This window comes from Aythya ferina (genome assembly GCF_964211825.1).
Source record: "Aythya ferina genome assembly, chromosome: Z".
Taxonomy (NCBI): Eukaryota; Metazoa; Chordata; class Aves; order Anseriformes; family Anatidae; genus Aythya; species Aythya ferina.
In genome coordinates, this window is record NC_140299.1 from 26,061,250 (window position 1) to 26,079,296 (window position 18,047).

Here is an 18,047-nt window from a genome sequence, read left to right on the forward strand (position 1 = left end):
CAGAAGAGAGAAGACAAAGCCATTTCCACAGCCCAGGATGTGCCAGCAGCAGTGTACTGAAGGGATTTTGTGTACATACATGAGTTAAAACGTTGATGTCACTCCCTGCTTCCAGTAACAGCTCAGCACATTTTTCATGACCGCCTTCAATAGACAAGTAAAATGGTGTTTCTCCATTCTAGATGAAAAAAAGGGGGGGGGGGGGAAGGAAAAAGGAAAAAAAAAAAAAAAAAAAAGCCTCTTACAATTGTTTAAGCCATGTAATTATAAAAATTATAAAGATTATAAAGTTATGACATTACAGAGGTTATCTTTATCAGGCTCATCCAACTCAATAAAAAAGGGGAGATGATCACAAGAGAGCATAATGTGAATGCTCCCAAGTCAACATTTCACTGAAATGGCAACTCACAGTTAAGTGATGGGTGACAATTATGTTGATATTCATAAAGCAAAATGTAAAATACAGATAACTATTTCACCTGTCATGGTTGTTCTCCTTCCAGAGAATATTACAATCAACAGGAACAGAAACAAAGATTCTGGGAATCAATAGCAGTGCCATGGCTTTCTAACTGATTCCCATCTCACTTTCTACCTACAAGGAGCACTTTTAATAAAATTAATTCTGCTGCATATTTGTTTCAAACCACCTCACAAGCCCAAAGTCTCCATGTCTTCACAAGAGGTCTCTAAAATAAGCTACGTCTGTGTAAATGATCAGCACAAGGATCTAAACCCTGTTTCTAAGACCGGACAAAAGTTTACAGAAAATTGCTCCAGAGCTTCAACTTTCACAGAAGTGTTCATATCTCCTGATCTTTCCTTGCTTCAACTTCTACCACCACCATTTCAGTAAAAATGAATTTATTGTAATATATAGCTCATGGTGGGATAAGAGTGACCTGGTTATCCACAGAAAGTAACATCTCCAGCGGGACGGATAGGTGACACCACTAGCCATGGCACAGCAGGGACACAAGCAGCATAAGCTTTATGTGCAGAAATAACACATTTAATTAGTCAAATATTGGAAAAAAAAGGAAGGCTTCACATTTCAAAAGAATTCCTGTGCCTCAACTTTGGACGGCGGGGAAAAAAAAAAAAAAAAAAGTGACAGCAACAAATAAACACAAACAGACAACCTGGAAAAGAGAGAACCCTTCTCCCATAAGCTTTTTGCTGAAAAAGGAAGAGGAGAGCCTTAGCAAGGAGTGGATACACCTTACTCCTTTCTTCTGCTGGACCATTTTCTTCTACAAATAAATAGGGCATGCAAAATGGAGAGGAGGTCATTGCATGGGGAACAGAGGACAGAGCAAGAGACATTGAAGAAGCTAGCGGAGCTGAATTTATTGGAGGAGGGACAATGAAACAGGACATGAACACACTAGGAAAGCAGCAGTTTTTTCCATTCAGTGGAAAAAAAATATTCCTTTAAAGTGTAATTTGTGATTTATTTATTTTTTTTTCAAATCTCTAACTTTACTTCCTTCAGTAATTTGTGTCCTCACCTGATTGAGGTCATTTATTTCCTCCCACTGTTTGAGCAGAATTTCTACAACTTCACTGTGTCCGTTTTTGGCTGCTAGGTGCAAGGCGGTGTTTCCCTCCTTGAAATTAGGGTGTCAAAGAAGACATTTTAGAACACAGAATAAACCCAAAACGTCAAGGACAACAAACGTTAAGGACAACAAACAAAGCCATTTGTCCTTCTGTCTCTCTCTTATATACAGGGCAATGGTGGCAAACCTACAGCATGTTTCAAGAGCCAGGCTTATTTGAAAAGAGCATTTTCTCATGCATATAGTTGTGACCTTGCTGGTCTGGATGGTTGTTAACACTTTGAAAACTGCAGTGCATTACTAGCAATAATAATAATAATAATATCTTAACTTTTAAAGAATGAATCAGAAAAAAAACTTTTCCTGTGGGGACTATACCAAGTCCCCAGACGTATTGACTTAAGGATTAACAGACAAAACCTAAGTAAGTATATATGATGCTGTTATGGCTTTGATGCCAAGGCAGCAATCTTTAATCCTCTTCACCATCAGCATGATTCTTCATTAGCCAAGTAAGAAAAATATGGTATACCAGTAAGCAAATAGACATGAAGGGCAATCTAAATGATTATCAGGAACTGCAAAAGCTTCTGAGCTAAAAGACAGTGCTAGCATAAGAACAAGTGTAAAACTGACTAGAAACAAACTGAAGATAGAAATTGCGAGAAGGATCCCGACCTTCCAAGAAAGGAGATTCCAGAACAGCTTTCCAATGACACTGTTAGTGGGGAAAAAATCCAAAATTCTTTTACAAAAAATAAATAAATAAATAAAAGTATATTTGTTAAGGGATAGGTACAGCTGCTTTTAATGACCCAGGAGTGGAGTTTCAGTCCTGTCTTGTTACCTTCTCACTCTGTAGGATCACAAAGTTTAGCTCCCATGACTGCTGCTCTACACATTCAGCCTGCTAGCTGCCTGGGACAAGGCTGTCTTTTTACCTTTTTTAGTAGACTGCTTAGCACAGCAGAGATCTGGGTTGAAAGGCAGCATTTAATAGATTACCAGAAGACCAAAATGACAGCATGACTTTCTGAATGCTTGTTTACATGGCTCTATGAACACGATTTCTGACCTTTTCACCATTTTTTATATATTTGTCCTTGCAATGCCTCAGGCAAGGAAACACCAATGTGCTCAGTCCAGTAATAGTGACGTAAGGAATAAAGAAATTTAAAGGTGGACTTTGAAAGTTAGTAAGACACCTTAAAATGCAGAGTCAACAGCAAATTCAATTAGATTCAGGCATTTATGCACTCCTGAAAAATCCTCACACATGTTTATTTGCCTTCTGAAGTACTTAAATACCTCTGAAAAGTTAGCCACTCATCAGTGGCACACAGACACAGCTGAGTGAAGAAAATGGAAAACCTGATGTCCCAGTACAGAGGCTGGCACCTTCACCTCCAGACTTTCCCTTTTCTTCCAACAGGCAGCATACGCCAGTCTTGCTTTACATGAATTATTAATGATGCATATGGAAAAGTCTTCTGGCAATGGGACCACAAGTTCCACTGTCTTCCCTTAATTACTGAAAAATCATCATCCTTGTGTCATTGATGGTCCAACATATATCACTGCCAGCACAACAGCACCTGCACAGCTTATTCATACTGCTGGGTTGTGCAGGAACTACACAGAAACAAAGTAATCTCTCCTAAGCATGAAAAGAAAGCATTACCTGATCTTTTTCAGATGTGAACAGCTTTAGAGCAATCAAGTCATTTATCATGTCAACATGGCCTTTTTCAGATGCCAGGAGAAATGGCTTTCTACCTTTCTAGAAAATAATCATGGAAAGAAACAGAATTACTGAAAGCTTCCAGTTACCAGATATATTACCTATATATGCACCTGTTATTCTGCATAAACACTTATATATAATAATGACTAAGTTCATCAGCAGAAAAGTATGTATATACAAGAAAAGCAAGAATTTTTAAAAAGCAAAATTTTGTATTGCAAAAAAATCCCAACAAATTATACATCTTGTCTGTCCTGAAGAAAATATTTGAAAACTGATTGGAAATGGTAACAAATGAGTTATAAAGATTGCTCAAAATATTTAATTATTAATTATTCATGGTATTAAACTATTCATCAAAAGGACTGTTTTGTTAAATGTCTGAAGATGCTCAGAAGCAGGCACTAATAATTTATTTTCACGGCCTAACACACTTGAATCTGAATTCTACAAGCACAGACCACAACAGCTTCGTCTCAGAAACTTCATCCAGGAGATCTGAATTTAATACTGTACATTGTTTTTTGCTATTGTTGTTTGTAGGTAGTTAAGACTAAACAACAACAACAAAAAACTTATCCAACTATTTACAACTCAACAGTGGAAAGTAATCCTGGTACAATAATACCACTAGTCAGATGGTGAGACCATCTAACCAACTGTCAAAGGCTATCCGATAGTGGCCTATATTAAAAATCTAATTAAAAAATGCAAGAAACTATAACATAATTTTGATACAGCTTCAATATAAAGAAGACTCCTTGAAGTCCTAAACCACAGGGGTTTGTTTTGTTAAATAAACTCTTCTCAATATCAGCCTTGTCACGTGCAGACAGAACTCAGAATTCAGTCAATACAAATAAAGGCTCAAAAAAAGCATGGGAAAGAGTTGCTGTTTTGGTGACAGATCCTATAAGAATATTTTTTCCTCCTGTAAAGATACAATACCCTACCTAGCTAAGCAAGCCTTCAAAGCGAGATCCCAACAGAGTGGGAAGGAAAACTACAGGCATAGCAAAACACGATGAAGACAAGGCCCTGGCACTGTTGAAGTGTTGAAGCAGCCCTGTGGTAAGGCTGCATGTGGTTTATACTCCACTGGTGGAAGAAGCCTGCATTGTCAGCAATGGACAAAACCAAACCACTGGTACTGAACCCACCAGAGGAACGTGTGGTACCTCTGCCAGGTATTAAAGAAAGGGCAGCCACATCTATGGGCAGGGTGCACAGGCTGATAACAGAGGAAATACGAGAGGATGCACAGGCTGAGACATGAGAGGATGCAAGGGAGGAGAGGCAGGGGGATGCTCATGGAGGAACCCTGCACCAGAGCAGAGAAACAGGATCAGCAAAAAGAAAACCACCTTGGACAGGCCCCAACCCCCTCTGCCTCCCAGCACCTCACCAATGGGCCAGCGCAAAGGGGAGCAAGGGAGGAACAGCCTCTAGAGCTCACCTCAGGCAGGCACGCAGGGAGGAAAGGTGCTTTCTCTACGTGCCTGTCAGGCAGTTTGTCACACTTGTTTCTCAATACCCAAATCAGTAATTAAATGTTTATGCAAGCTGTAATAAATTTAATTTCTTTGGAACTCCCAAGCCAAGATTGTTTTGCCCACAACAAATGCCTCACAACATTAAAGGAATAAACAGGGAAAAAAAAAAAAAAAAAGGAAAAAAAGCAGAAAAAAAACATATTGTACCCCATCAGGCTTGTTCAAGTCAGTCAGATGAAGATCTTGGAGAAAATAATCAACTATTTTAACACTGTTGTTCTGGGCTGCAAAGTGTAGTGCATTCATTCCTTCCTGAAAAACCACAAGCAACTCTGTAAGAATGGGTTTGATTTTTTCCCAACACTAACATGTTTACAGTTGATAAAAACTTGTCATCAACACACCTCATTCTTAGCCTTTTGATCAGCGCCTGCTTTAACTAATTTTCGCATTACATCCAGATTTCCAGTCCAAGCTGCAAGATGAATCACTGTCAGGCCATGCTTTAAATAAAATGAAAAAGTCAGAAATTAGCACCAAAATACATCCCGCCAAATTTATTTAATCTTTTTGATTAATGCAGTGTACAAGCGGGGTCTGTTCCACAGGCACTAGAGCATCAGCATTATCAGCTGGCAGTGTGAGTGAGGTTCCTCTCGCTTAAATTACACTAGAGGCTTAGGCTCCCCCTCTCCCTTACTGAAGGCCTGGCATTTCCAGACAAGGATTTATCCTGTTCTAGGATGGAGGAGTGAAACTACCCAAAAATGTTTCCATCTCTCCCGAAACTGTGTGATGACCTGAGGGAGCCAGTTCTGGGTGCAGTGAATTACATTTTGGGTTATAATGTATAACAACCCTATTTCCATGAGTCACCATGATTTTCCAGTTAACTCTGTTCTTAAACGTTCCTTTCCTTCTCCCAAATTCTCATAAGAGTTTGACTTCTTCACAGTATGTTCATTCCATTTCTTATCAACTGCAATATCAATCCAACTGTCAAAAAGTACATGAATCACCATCAAATATAACATCTATTGTCATAATAATTAAGCTCTGTGTGCTAAATATAATGGAGTGTTTCCAGTAATGTTTGAATAAAGATGGAGGAATCAAGGAATCAAGGAATTTAAAACAGCCAATAATTAAAAGGTAATCCTTAATTAGAATAATATTCTGATTGTTTAAGAGAACCCCAGCATTGGGGAGAAGGTTTATGTTTCCAAGCTGGCTTCAGTGCACCCGACCCAGCTATTTAAAAAAATATATAAAAAAAATAAAAATGCTCTGAGTCACCTTAATGCCTGAACCAATCTGAAAAATAATTTGCCATGAAGAAATGAGCAGTGCCTTCCTTCTGTGTGGGACATGCACTGCCCAGGCAGTGCAGGACAATGCTCTAAAGCAAATGAAACAGTGATGAACAGTGGGTGGCTTTCCTACACTGCAAGTGAACACAGAGGCCTGTAGCTGCCAGCTACTGGCACGGACAGGTCTCTCTCATCTGATTTTCATTCCAACGGCAAATAGCAATGACGAAACTTTCTCCCTCCCACCAGTCCCTCCAGCATGGAATTTGTCTTCTTCATTTTTTTTTTTTAAATAAATAAATACTGCAGCATATGGTGGATAAGAAGAGAGAAGCAAGGGGTGTGTGTGTGTATGTAAATGATTACTCTATTTTCATTACTTAGGATTAAATATATGCGTAACTCATATTATATAACAACTAAACAAATAGCTTCTCTGGAAACAAATTGCAGTTCACTGGAAAACTCCTAGCTTGAATAACCTGTTTATTAATAACATGGTATATAACATGGTCATGGCATCTGAATAAAACCCTGCGCTGCAAATTGCCATCTGGCCCAGCCAAATTAGCCGTAAACTGATCAACTCTGAAAGTCTCGGAGGCTGCAGAGTAGCCGACAGTTTTGTATCATGCTGCTCACAGCAGAAAGGGGGAAGGGAACACAAGCAGTCATTTTCTGAGCTCCCAGCAATCTCTGGATCCAATTTTTACTTATAGTGATGACTTTCATATACAAGTGGCCAATGATTAATATGTAGCTACCACAGAGACCAGGTGTTTGTGCAACCACCGTTGTTCTTACACATGCATTCAATATTGCCAGTGATCTGGGCACTGTTTTTTACACTACTGATGTGGTTTTTTTTTCATTCAAATGTGTGCAGTCTTGAAAAATAGAAGCATTTACAGCAACCACCTAATTTTGCAAAATGCAGGCTGTAAAGGAAATATTTACCTTTATGTTTCCCCTGAGTTGTTGCTACACTGTGTGAATCCAAACATGTAGAACAGCTCACCTGATCTGCCATATCGAGTCTAGCTTTGTGATGGAGAAGAAAATCCACCGCAGATGTATGGCTTCTTGCAACAGCAAAATGCAATGCTGTGCGCTTCAGCTGAAATAAGCAATGTTTTGGTTGTCAGATACACAAAACAACTCTTTTCCTAATGCAAATGTCAGGATTTCTGAATTCTCTGATTATTAATTAAATTCTCTGGTTAATATATGCATACGTTTTCATATTTCCCCTGTAACTTGTTCTTTGTATTTTTGTTCCCTTGTAGAGAATGTAGGTATTGATCATAAAGATTTTGTGCAGAACCTGAACAGTTTAGTTACAGAGTTGTTGTATGTACCAAAATAATCCCTTGGCTGAAACACACTGTCAAAGTGGGATTAAATAATCATACACTGCCTAGAGGAGACGCATGCAGCGCCAGAAGCACCCATGTGTACTATTTTATTATATAGTTGGATTTGAAAACGTTGAGGACTAGATTTACACAATTATATTTGCTTTTCATATCCTCCTCACATTTTACTGTATCTCTGCGACACATGATGAGGTTCCTCTCTCAATATTGAGTCACCTTCCCAGACTGAGCCATTATCTATGCAAATGAAGGCTTCCACCTTGTGAACAGTGAGTAATTTTAAACAGATGAAACAGCTCAAGGCTTACCAGAAACATTTAATTAATTTTTCATTAAGGTAACTGATGGTGTGAATCTAAAAGAGATTGGTTAAAATGAATTAAACCTTGGTGGAAAGAGTTTCAGTTATAATTGAAGTGACCATAATTGGATTTAACATAACTCACTGAGAGTTTCCATATGTGACATAAGCATTTAACTTTGAAAGTCAGTTTGGATTTGTTCTGTTGTGCTTCTATGCAGATCAGCTGACTGATTCATTTATAACTCTAAATGTACAGCTATATGAATTAAAACATAAACAGGTGGGATTTATGCCAGGAAAAAAAAACGCTTGCACAGAAATAGTTTTATCAGCAAAACTAGCTGAGTTTTGGCAGCCTTGCTTATTTGGCTTGGAAATACAGGGGTTGGAAAAATCAACATAAATGCAAGAGCTGTTCTGCCAGTATAAGCTAAGTCCCTGCTATGAGCACCAGTCAATGCAAAATATCCAAGCACGTATCATACTATAGACCTGATTTAAGGATGAGAGAGTAAAGATTCAGACTCCTGGACTGGAACTATATTTAGTTTAATTTCCCAAATTCTGGAAAACTGTAAGGAAGCAAGAATATTTTGAGTGACTGGGCTCTGTGGTCACCTGCTATATATTTATAGAAGTATGCAATTAATTGGTACATGGTCACTGTTCAAGAGTGTTTGAGTTCTACTCAAAATAAATCTTTATCTCCATCTCTTTTTCACAAACAAAAAAAGGAATGCAGCTTTACTTTCTCCGTGATTCCCCAGTAGGGTGAAATGCATGTAAGCACAGGAAGCAATGTTTTTGCTTCTACGAGTAAGGTAATGTTAGGATGTTCATGAGCAAGGGAATTATACATAGCCACTAAGAGCAAACCATTCTCCTCAACTCCTGCATAAATACTGGGGACCTCTGTGTTGTTGTCCAACTACCTCTGATGCACAGCACTCTACTTAGTTACTGTGAAATGTGTGTGTCCTCAGACTTTGGAGCTGGTATCAGCTAAGAAATGTGTTCTTGTCTATTTATGGCAAATCTGAAACCTGATCTCAGTGTGAAGCCAGAAGCTGTGGTAGCACACTTCTGTGGTTCCATGCACACTGAACAGTAACACTTCACACCAGCATCTGAAGTTTTTAATATTAGCAGCACAGTTTCGTTCTCAAAGTGACTGTGAGGTTAAGTCCTCCCCTTCTGAAAGATGGGGAAACCCAGGGAATTAATTACACAAGAAGGCAGTCAGTAACAGAGCAAGGGCCACAATTTAGAGGCCCTTAGGTCCTAATTTTATGCACAGCCTAGTGGCTAAATGCAAAAACCTGTGAGTTATGCTGCATGAAATCCTACAGTCCATACTGGACACATGAAACACTGGTTAGTCATCTTTAGGATTGGGACCCACCCAGCTCTAGCCAGCTGTGTGTCCGCTACGCAACCCCCTGAGCACTGCATTTTGGGCACTTTATACTCACAGTATCTACAGCGTTTATATTAACACTCTTTTTAAACAGCTTTTCCATGGTTTCCAAATTGTTCATTTTCGCAGCACGTTGAAATTCTCTTTCATCTGGTAATACTGTATAAAGACATTCAAAATATATATATATTACTAAAAAAAATAGCCTTAACAAACTTAAAGGACAGATACCATTCTTTCTTCTGTTATTTGTCCTGGTTTCATACTTTATGTGAATCATTTGCTTTTCAAAGTGGAAGTGTTTCAGGATTATATTTTTTTCTTCTAGAGACATCTGGCTGATGTTTCTAGTCTAAATTTTCAAGTGCAAACAGAAGTAGGCTTTTCACAGCACAGACTACCATTATTTGCACTGCTCACAGGAACAAGAGTTCATTTATGAAGCTTCTGCCATCAAAATGGGTCTCAAGGCATTTTATAAACCTAACAATGAACAGTACAAACTCTAGCATTTATTTCCTATTCTTGGAAAAGCTGTTATTTTGCAACAGAGCACACCACCAGAATACATTAAAATGTGTAGCAGTGACCATGCTTCAACTGTGTAGGAAAAGAACAAAACAAAATAACAACAACGAAAAAATAAAAACAGACAGAACAAAACCAAACAAAACTAAACCAAAACAACAATAAAAAACACAAAATAAAAAGGGGGGAAAAAAAAAAAAAAAAAAAAAAAAAAAAAAGAAAAGGTCTACAGGAAAAAATTGTGAATAGTTGAACTCAAAATTTGGCCTGAATGGGGAATTTACTATTAAGTTGGGACCATCCTTTAATGTCTCAAGCCGAAGATGAACATCTGTTCAGCCAACTGAAGTAGCTGTAGCATGCAAATGGACAGCTGTAACAAAACACCTCCACAAAACTCAACAAATATCTAGTGACCTTGGAAAATAAAATACCAGTGTCTGATCATGAATTTGGCCAACTTAGAGGTCAGACTATTTCCCTATCAGCATGTTTCTGCCTTAACATTTAATTCAGTACTTGAGAGAAATTATGGTATCAGTTTTAAGATATGCTTAATTCAGTAGCATATCACACTCAAAATGTTTTTCTTTTAGATACCTTCTTTCTAGAATATTTTGACATGAAAGCGAAGAAGGCTGCTTGCCTAATGACATCAACAAGGAGGACAGTATTCACTGTCGAACTAGAAACTGCAGCAATTATTTCATCCTTAGAGGACTCTCATGCAAATCTGTTCTGCTGTATTATGTCTAAGTTCATTAACAACTAATGAAAATACAGTTGAGGCTGTATGGCTGCAGAGTATACTAAAGAAAATCAGTATGGCAGTCACTTAATTGCATCTTACGCATTATATGTGATTATAATCTCAGTGGAAATAACCACAGTTGTACTGTACAAAACAAACTAGAAACCAAACTGGACAGTTCCAAAACAGTTTCCTGCTTTTTTATGACACTAGCCAAGCACCTCAAACTACAGAAGCATCCTCCCAAAAGTCCCTTGAAATCACAGAAGAGTTTTTCTTGTCTTATAAAATGAGGGAAAAGACCAAAAAAATAAACAGTTGAAAATAAAAATGCACCACTGGACTAAATAGCTAAATAATAATACTGCTATAGACGACTGTGTTAGCTTTCAAGCATTAAAGGCAATAACCAGCTTTCACACCAAAACAGTGGCATGTTATTATAATAGAGTGGTCATACCCAGTTAGGGCAAAAATCCCTTTGCACCAATATTCTGCCTGTAGCAACAGCTGGCAGAAGATCCTTTGAGGAGAGTGTATGCACTGGACAAGGCTAAAGTGATGTTTCCTCAGAATACTTGTCTAGACTCATACAAAACAAACAAACAGGTATCATAGCGTTAATCCTATTTCCTTGATTTCTCTGTGTCTAAAACACATTATTTTCAAGTTTTCAAACAGACTGTGTGTCAAGGGAGTTGCATTCAGCTGGCATCTTCGACAAGGAGCGTGGCTGGCAGAAAAATCAGCATTGCAAACAGCAGTCTTTGCAGAATAAATGCCTCACTTGTAGTTTTCATCGTCTATACCCAGAATTAAGTATTTCCACTCCCTTGATTTCAAACATGGGTAACAAATGGTTGTAGGATATCTTGTTCAAAGCACGTTTGTGGCAAATGTGGAAATAAAACTTTCTGCAACAAATAACGGCAATTAGTTGCAGTTCTGCCACATTCATTGCTATTGTCTGCTGATGAACATTCGCATATGTGTCTTACACGAAGATGCGAAGATAATTGTTGCATCCCAGGGCATTCAGGAACAATCCCAGCAGTTTACTTACTCTGCCTTCAAGAAACAAGAGGAAGCAGTGCTTTTATTTTATTTTATTGTTTCTGCACAGCAAGGACAATTTTGCTTTTAGCTCAGACAAAGAATTGATGACTGATTTTTCTCTCCTGTGTGGAAGTCATGAACTGGAAATACACTGTTAAAAATTAGACTTTTTTTTCCCTCCCTCAAGGTTTTATGTTTCTTAGCAGTCTCTCTCTCTTAATACTTCTTAGAGAACCAAGAACAGCAGCAATCTAGACACACCACTGTGCTCTTTTTTTTTTTTTTGCTGCTCTTGCAAAATGATTTTTTTTCATGCATGAAATTACAAGAGCAAAGGGCTGTCAGACTACAGATTTATGGAAGCTTTCTATCTAAGCTGTGGTCTCCAGAATTTGGCACTTCTTGCATTATTACTAATCACTTGATTTTCAAGCAGAGGCAGCAATCCACTAACCGTTTGCAGCTGTCACTCATTTTGAGTTGTTTTCCTTCACTTCTTCCCAGAAGTTTGACTCAATGCCTTAGAGGTTTCATAAGAAGTTGTATTTTATTTTCAATTTTACTTTTGAGGTAAGTAAAAATATTAATTTTAACAGCTGATTTCCTTTTCAGACAGTCCTATCTACAAAGAATACATACTAAGATTTAATACAGAGTGCTGAATAACCCAATCTTTCTTTTCTCTTGGGAAGGCACGTAAACGGGCAGTTTACTTCAACTTTCAATTGACCTGAAAACAGAAGGTCCTTCTCAACAGCAATTCAAGTTTTGAAATACCTTCAATTTCCTCATATTCAAGTCTCACTTCACAGTAGGTGGCTTTGATCCATCTTTGAGTAACAGAACAATCAAGGACTGTTTCCACTAAAGTAAAAAATGAACTGTAGATTTCACTACTCACAGACAGGATCATAAGGAATTTATACTTTTTTTTATAAATTTATATCTTTCCCTCTTTCCCCCTACTTTTATATTCCTCTTGTAGAATCCACAATATGAAATCTGCCATTATCTTCAAAAGAACAAGGGAAACATACAGAAATTTGAATTGGCTGAAGAACTTTAAGGAAGGAAAACATAAAAGTGACAAAAGTATTCCAGTTATTTTCACTGTATAGTTTCCAAAAAAAAAAAATAAATCACTTATTTGATGTTGTGGTTATTTATCGGTATTTTCATGTTTGTAACTGAAAACAAAATGACTAATGTAGATGTTTTATAGGGTCACATGAATCTTTTACCAAAATAATAATTTTTCAATTCAAAGAAGTCATGAGAAAATTTTGTATTGAATCCAACAGTGATATTTTATTCACTGCTTTTCTTTATCTGCCCTTCTTGCAAGCTGGGAAACAGGAAGCATGACCCAGAACAGGGTTCAGTGACTATCACACTGAAATCACAGGACACAGTCACAGCAGAGTTTAATAATTACCATTCAGTTTCCACAAATAACCCATTTTCACTATTTGCAGCCCACGCTGCTGTGGACTGTTCTTTCGCAGACCAGCTTGCAAGATAAAATCTCGAGTCTACCATCAGTACACAGCACACCAAGTGCAACGAGACCAGAACTCCCTCCCATCACCATGTGCATCCCCACACAACGCAGAGGCATTTGTTGGCTGTGAAACTTTACACGTGCTTAACCTCAAGCATGTGCTAACCCCAGCAAGTGCTCTTGGACAACCTGGGTTAAAGCAGGGTGCCAGGCGGATGGCAGGACACGCTGTCTCTTGGAAGATGGATGCACCAAACCCCACTCAGGATCTCATATTGACAGCTCCTCTCTTCCCAGTGCAATGCTCAGGGTCACTGCATGGAAGCCAGACCTCCCTTCAGTCCCCGCACACTCACAGCTGTTGTGGTTGGCCACCGCTTCTCCATGCATCACATCCTCCCTGGCACCAAACAGGTGGCTCAGCCCCTTCATCATGGCTGGCAGCTCCTCTTCCTCCTCCCCTGAGGGAAGGAGCCCCATGCCGGCTGCCAAGGGAGGTGCCTGGGGTGTGTTTTCCCTGCTGCACCGAAAAACCGGTTCCTGGGGCTCTGAGTTGACTCAAGCACACCCAGCCAGGCTGCAGGCAGCAGCACACCATCGCCCAGCCACATCAGCCCAGCTTCCACCAGATTCGGCCTTTCCAGAAGGCCCTTTTGTTGCTCTCAAAGTTATTCTGTGTTAGGACAGGGTTAGTGGATCGCAGACACCCCCGCAAGCATGGCATGCTCTGGGGATGCAAGAGACCGGGGCGCTTCTGGCAGGAATCTGAGCAGAAATATGCACATTGTGGCAGAAACAGTTGTAATTAATCCAGTCACAAGACTTTCAGTTAATTTTCACGCAGAAAACACTGTTGCTCATCTTTGTCTAGGTCTAGCAAAATCAATCAGTAAAATCATCAAATCAATCAGTAAAATCACCAAAGGCTCAGTTTTAGTGAACTGACATAATCTAATCAGAAAATTCTGTTTATCTTGAATTCCAGATCGATATTTACCTTGGTTTGCTTAAACAGATTATTTCATTTCATGTAGGTAATCATTACCTGAAATAGGGCATAAAAATTGCTGACTTTTAATGTGAGTGACTAAGTTAAATTTTACTTTAAAATTAGTGTCTGTTATTGCTGACATTTAAAATAAAATATCAGAAAAGTAGCCCAAGGAACACAGAACTATCATTCCTCTGCCTTACACAATTGAAGACATTGAGTTCCTTCACTATAATTTTCTTTTTTTTTTTTGTAATTAAATTACAGTCTTAACCTCTGAGATTATTTGTGTCCACAGCAAATTTAACCTGAGCAACTCAAAAGTTTGTCCATCAAGCAAAGTCTGGTGATGTGGTTTAACTCAGCAGGCAGCTCAGCAGAGCACACAGCTGTTCCCTCACTCCTCCCACCACTGGAATGAGGGAGAGAATTGAGGGGGGAAAATAAATAAATAAATAAGTTTAATATGGAAGGGAGGGGAGGGAAATAAAATTTTAAAAGGGAAAGAATACCCAAAAGCAGCGATGCACCACGCAATTTCTCACCACCAGCTGACTGATCGCAGCCAGTCCCCGAGCAATGGCAGCCCTGTGTCCCCTCCCAGCTTCGGGTGCACCCCCAGCCGGAGAAGCAGAAAAGACCGTGACACTGTGTGAGCATAATTCAGCTCTCTTCACCTTTGAACATCTTTAATAGAGTCACATACACCTTGAACTAACTAGACAATTATTTTTTTTTGTCAGTACTTGCAGTACATAAATGTTATTCAGCCAAAAATTTAAATAAATAAATAAATAAATAAATAAAAGTGTGAAAACAAACCCAGATTAGAAAGAACAAACAACTGTTTTAGCTATAGCTGAATCACAGAGATTTCACTTTTACTTGCTTCCTGTGAGTCAAACATTCCAGTGTAACTTCTTAAGAGGAAGAGGTTTATTTCTGTGTGATGACTGGGCTGGTAATACAGATCCCCTGTTCGGAACATTAATCCTCCTTTTCAAAACGGCACAACTTTTGAATTACTCGGTTCACCTCACACAACTGGCCCAAAGTAGGAAACATGAATCCTTAAACCAGGACCATAATTTTACATATAGCCTGGTAAAAACAGCTGTCAGTTCCAGGTTCTAATTACTATCTGTCGTGGTTCCGCTCGAGTGGGCAGCTGAGCTCCACCACAGCCGCTCTCTCACTCCCCCTCCTCAAAGAGGAATGGGGAGAAAATATGTGAAAAGGGCTCAAGGGTTGAGATAAGGACGAGAAAATCACGCAATAATTATTGTAACGGGCAAAACAGACTCAGCATAAGAAGATAGGAAGATTTATTGCTCATTACTAACAAGCTAGAGAAGTGAGAAACAAAGGAAAGAAACCAAAAGCACCTTCCCCCCCATCCACCCTCTTCCACCTCCTCCCCCCAAGTGGCACGGGGGAATGGGGGTTATGGTCAGTCTACAGCACTTCTTCTCTGCCGCTCCTTCTCGGTCACTCTCGTCCCCTGTGCTGTGGGGTCCCACCCACGGGATGCAGTCCTTGATGAACTGATCTGGCGTGGGCTTCCCACAGGCAGCAGCTCTTCCAGAACTGCTCCAGATATGGGTCCGTACCATGGGGTCCATCCCTCAGGAGAAAACTGCTCCAACCTGGCTCCCCTACGGGCAGCAACTCCTGCCAGGTCACCTGCTCCTGCGTGGGCTCCTCTCCACGGGCTACAGGTCCGGCCCGGAATCTGCTCCGGCAGGGGTCTTCCACAGGCGGCAGCCTCCGTCAGTGCAGGGCCACCTGCTCCACCGTGGTCTCCTCCACGGGCTGCAGTGTGGAACCCTGCTCCACCGTGGTACTCCATGGGCTGCAGGGGGACATCCTGCTTCACCATGGTCCTCACCACAGGCCGCAGGGGACTTCTGCTCCGGCGCCTGGAGCACCTCTCCCCCTCCCTCTACACTGACCTTGGCACCTGCAAGGCCGTTTCTCACTGCTCTCTCCCTCCCAGCTGCTGTGTGGCGCAGCGTTTTTTTTCTTCTGTCTTAAATATGCTCTCACAGAGGCGCAAAACAACATCGCTTATTGGCTCGGCTCTGGAAAACAATGGGGCCCTTCCCAAACATGGGGCAGCTTCTAGATCCTTCTCACAGAAACCACCCCTATGGCCCCCTGCTACCAAAACCTTGCCACATAAACCCACTACACTATCAGATAATCTTATTTCACAGCATATCCATGTTCTCCTACCCGTCCCAGTACAGCTATATTTTATGCTCTCAGACTTCGCAAATAGCAAATTCTTTACCCACTTCCTTGACTCTTTCAAAGGGCCCCACAGCAACCTGCATAAACGGCTGGCGCAGAATCCATAATAAAGTGTGGACAAAGGGACTATTGGAACATCTCCTTCACTTTTACGTGGTGCACGAATTGTTGGCCTGGGCAACCACAGTGCCTTGCAGTTGCGCTCACTCCTCTCTTCATCTCTTATGGTTACAGCTACCTGTTGCAGCTTGCTTTTCCTTAGAAGTACTGCTTAGAACAATGAAGCAAGGAGGCCCAGTCTCAACAGGTGCCCACTTACACAAACAGAAAAAAGCAAAGGTATGGCAGAACCATACCTCAGAACACCAGCTGGACAACAAACTCGGGCATCTGCAGGCTGCTCCCCTAGAGTGATACAATCTCTTGCTTGGATATACATACTGCAATGTGAGACAGAGACAAGGATAAACTCTGTAATATCGCCAAAATGGATCAAGTTAATGGCAGAGCAATCCAAGCCCAAACTCTGCGCTGCTGATGTTCCCACCTGTAGAATTACTGCCACTTCAAAGTGGAACTTCAGCAACTTTAAGAACAAAATGTCATACCCAAAAGTATTTATGTATTCCTATCAGGTACATTTCCAGCAATAAAGATTTTGAGATACCCAGGCCAGACAACTAATAAACAAAATGGGTCATTGTGACATCTGGCAGTAAGACACTCTGTATACAAGTATTTCACAACCTGTGAGTGAATAAAGATACTACGACAGCAGGAAACATTATATAGGAGAATGCTACTCTACAGTCTAAATTTTTAGGTACTGAGATTTACAAGATAAACTCAAGCAAGTTGTTCTTAGAGTCATCTCCGTGTCTGTCCCACTTATAGAAAAACTTACTCCTTCCCTGCAAATAAATGCTTTGGTCAAAGCATATGCTGCCTGCATTCTTTTCCTCAGAAGTGGTGGACAGAAGAACATTAAGATCAGAGAAGTTTACACTACAGACAAATTCTCATCTGCAGCCATCCTAGAGCATCCATGTGTTTCAGGACTGTGAATGCAGCAAGTATGGAATGGTTCTCAAAGGAAATACTTCACAAATTGTTAGACACAGGCAAGCTATAAAGACTTTCCAGATGCTAATGAAAGCAGATTTTAAGTTAAAGTTAAGTTAAGTTATTACCAATAGAGAAAAACAGTGACAGAAAATCCAGAACAAACATATTGCTTACACAGTTTTCTCCACAAGAACTCGGGAGAAAAAAAACACATCACAGAAGTTTCTAATCCTGAACTGAAGGACTTCTTCAGATAAAAACAGTAATAAACGTGGTATAAGAAATCACAAAGAATATAAATACAGTTCTGAGTTACAAAGATGCTTTAGATGGAAAACATTAGAAGAATCTCACCAGCCACGTTCTGTATACATACAGAATGTATACCTTTCCAAATACCTTTCCAAAAAGTGTATTTTATACACATCTCAAAAGACGAGACATTCCTGGCTTTAGAATTATAATGTGAGCTTTATTTCCATATTAACTTTAACATACTCCATGATTTTAACTTTATGATATTCAAAGATAAATCTATGACACATTTTTTAGAAAAAATGATAAAACCACTTCCCAGGCTAAGCCAATCCAGCTTCATTTGTTCAAGCACATAAAGGCGTTTCCTTCTTTTGCTGAGTAACGCACATGTAAAATTAAAAATTTTAAACATATGCACACAATGACAAGATAACA

At 39.7% G+C, this 18,047-nt stretch overlaps 1 protein-coding gene across 5 annotated transcripts in view; it reads right to left on the bottom strand.

Annotated features, from left to right (window-relative positions):
• Window positions 1-13,542, bottom strand: part of ANKDD1B (ankyrin repeat and death domain containing 1B) — a 29,439-nt gene extending 15,897 nt beyond the window's left edge. For 2 of the 5 annotated variants that reach the window (XM_084504117.1, XM_084504118.1), the window contains exons 1-7: window positions 13,402-13,506; window positions 7,131-7,229; window positions 5,207-5,305; window positions 5,010-5,114; window positions 3,247-3,345; window positions 1,515-1,613; window positions 80-178 (exon numbers count right to left, since the gene is read on the bottom strand). In XM_084504117.1, the coding sequence (XP_084360243.1) occupies window positions 80-178; window positions 1,515-1,613; window positions 3,247-3,345; window positions 5,010-5,114; window positions 5,207-5,305; window positions 7,131-7,229; window positions 13,402-13,431 (630 nt within the window). In that variant the 5' untranslated portion in view covers window positions 13,432-13,506. Of the gene's footprint in view, window positions 1-79; window positions 179-1,514; window positions 1,614-3,246; window positions 3,346-5,009; window positions 5,115-5,206; window positions 5,306-7,130; window positions 7,230-9,264; window positions 9,369-13,401 lie in introns of all 5 variants that reach the window. The other 3 variants (XM_084504114.1, XM_084504116.1, XM_084504115.1) reach the window with 3 other exon arrangements.
• Window positions 13,543-18,047: the final 4,505 nt, after the last annotated feature.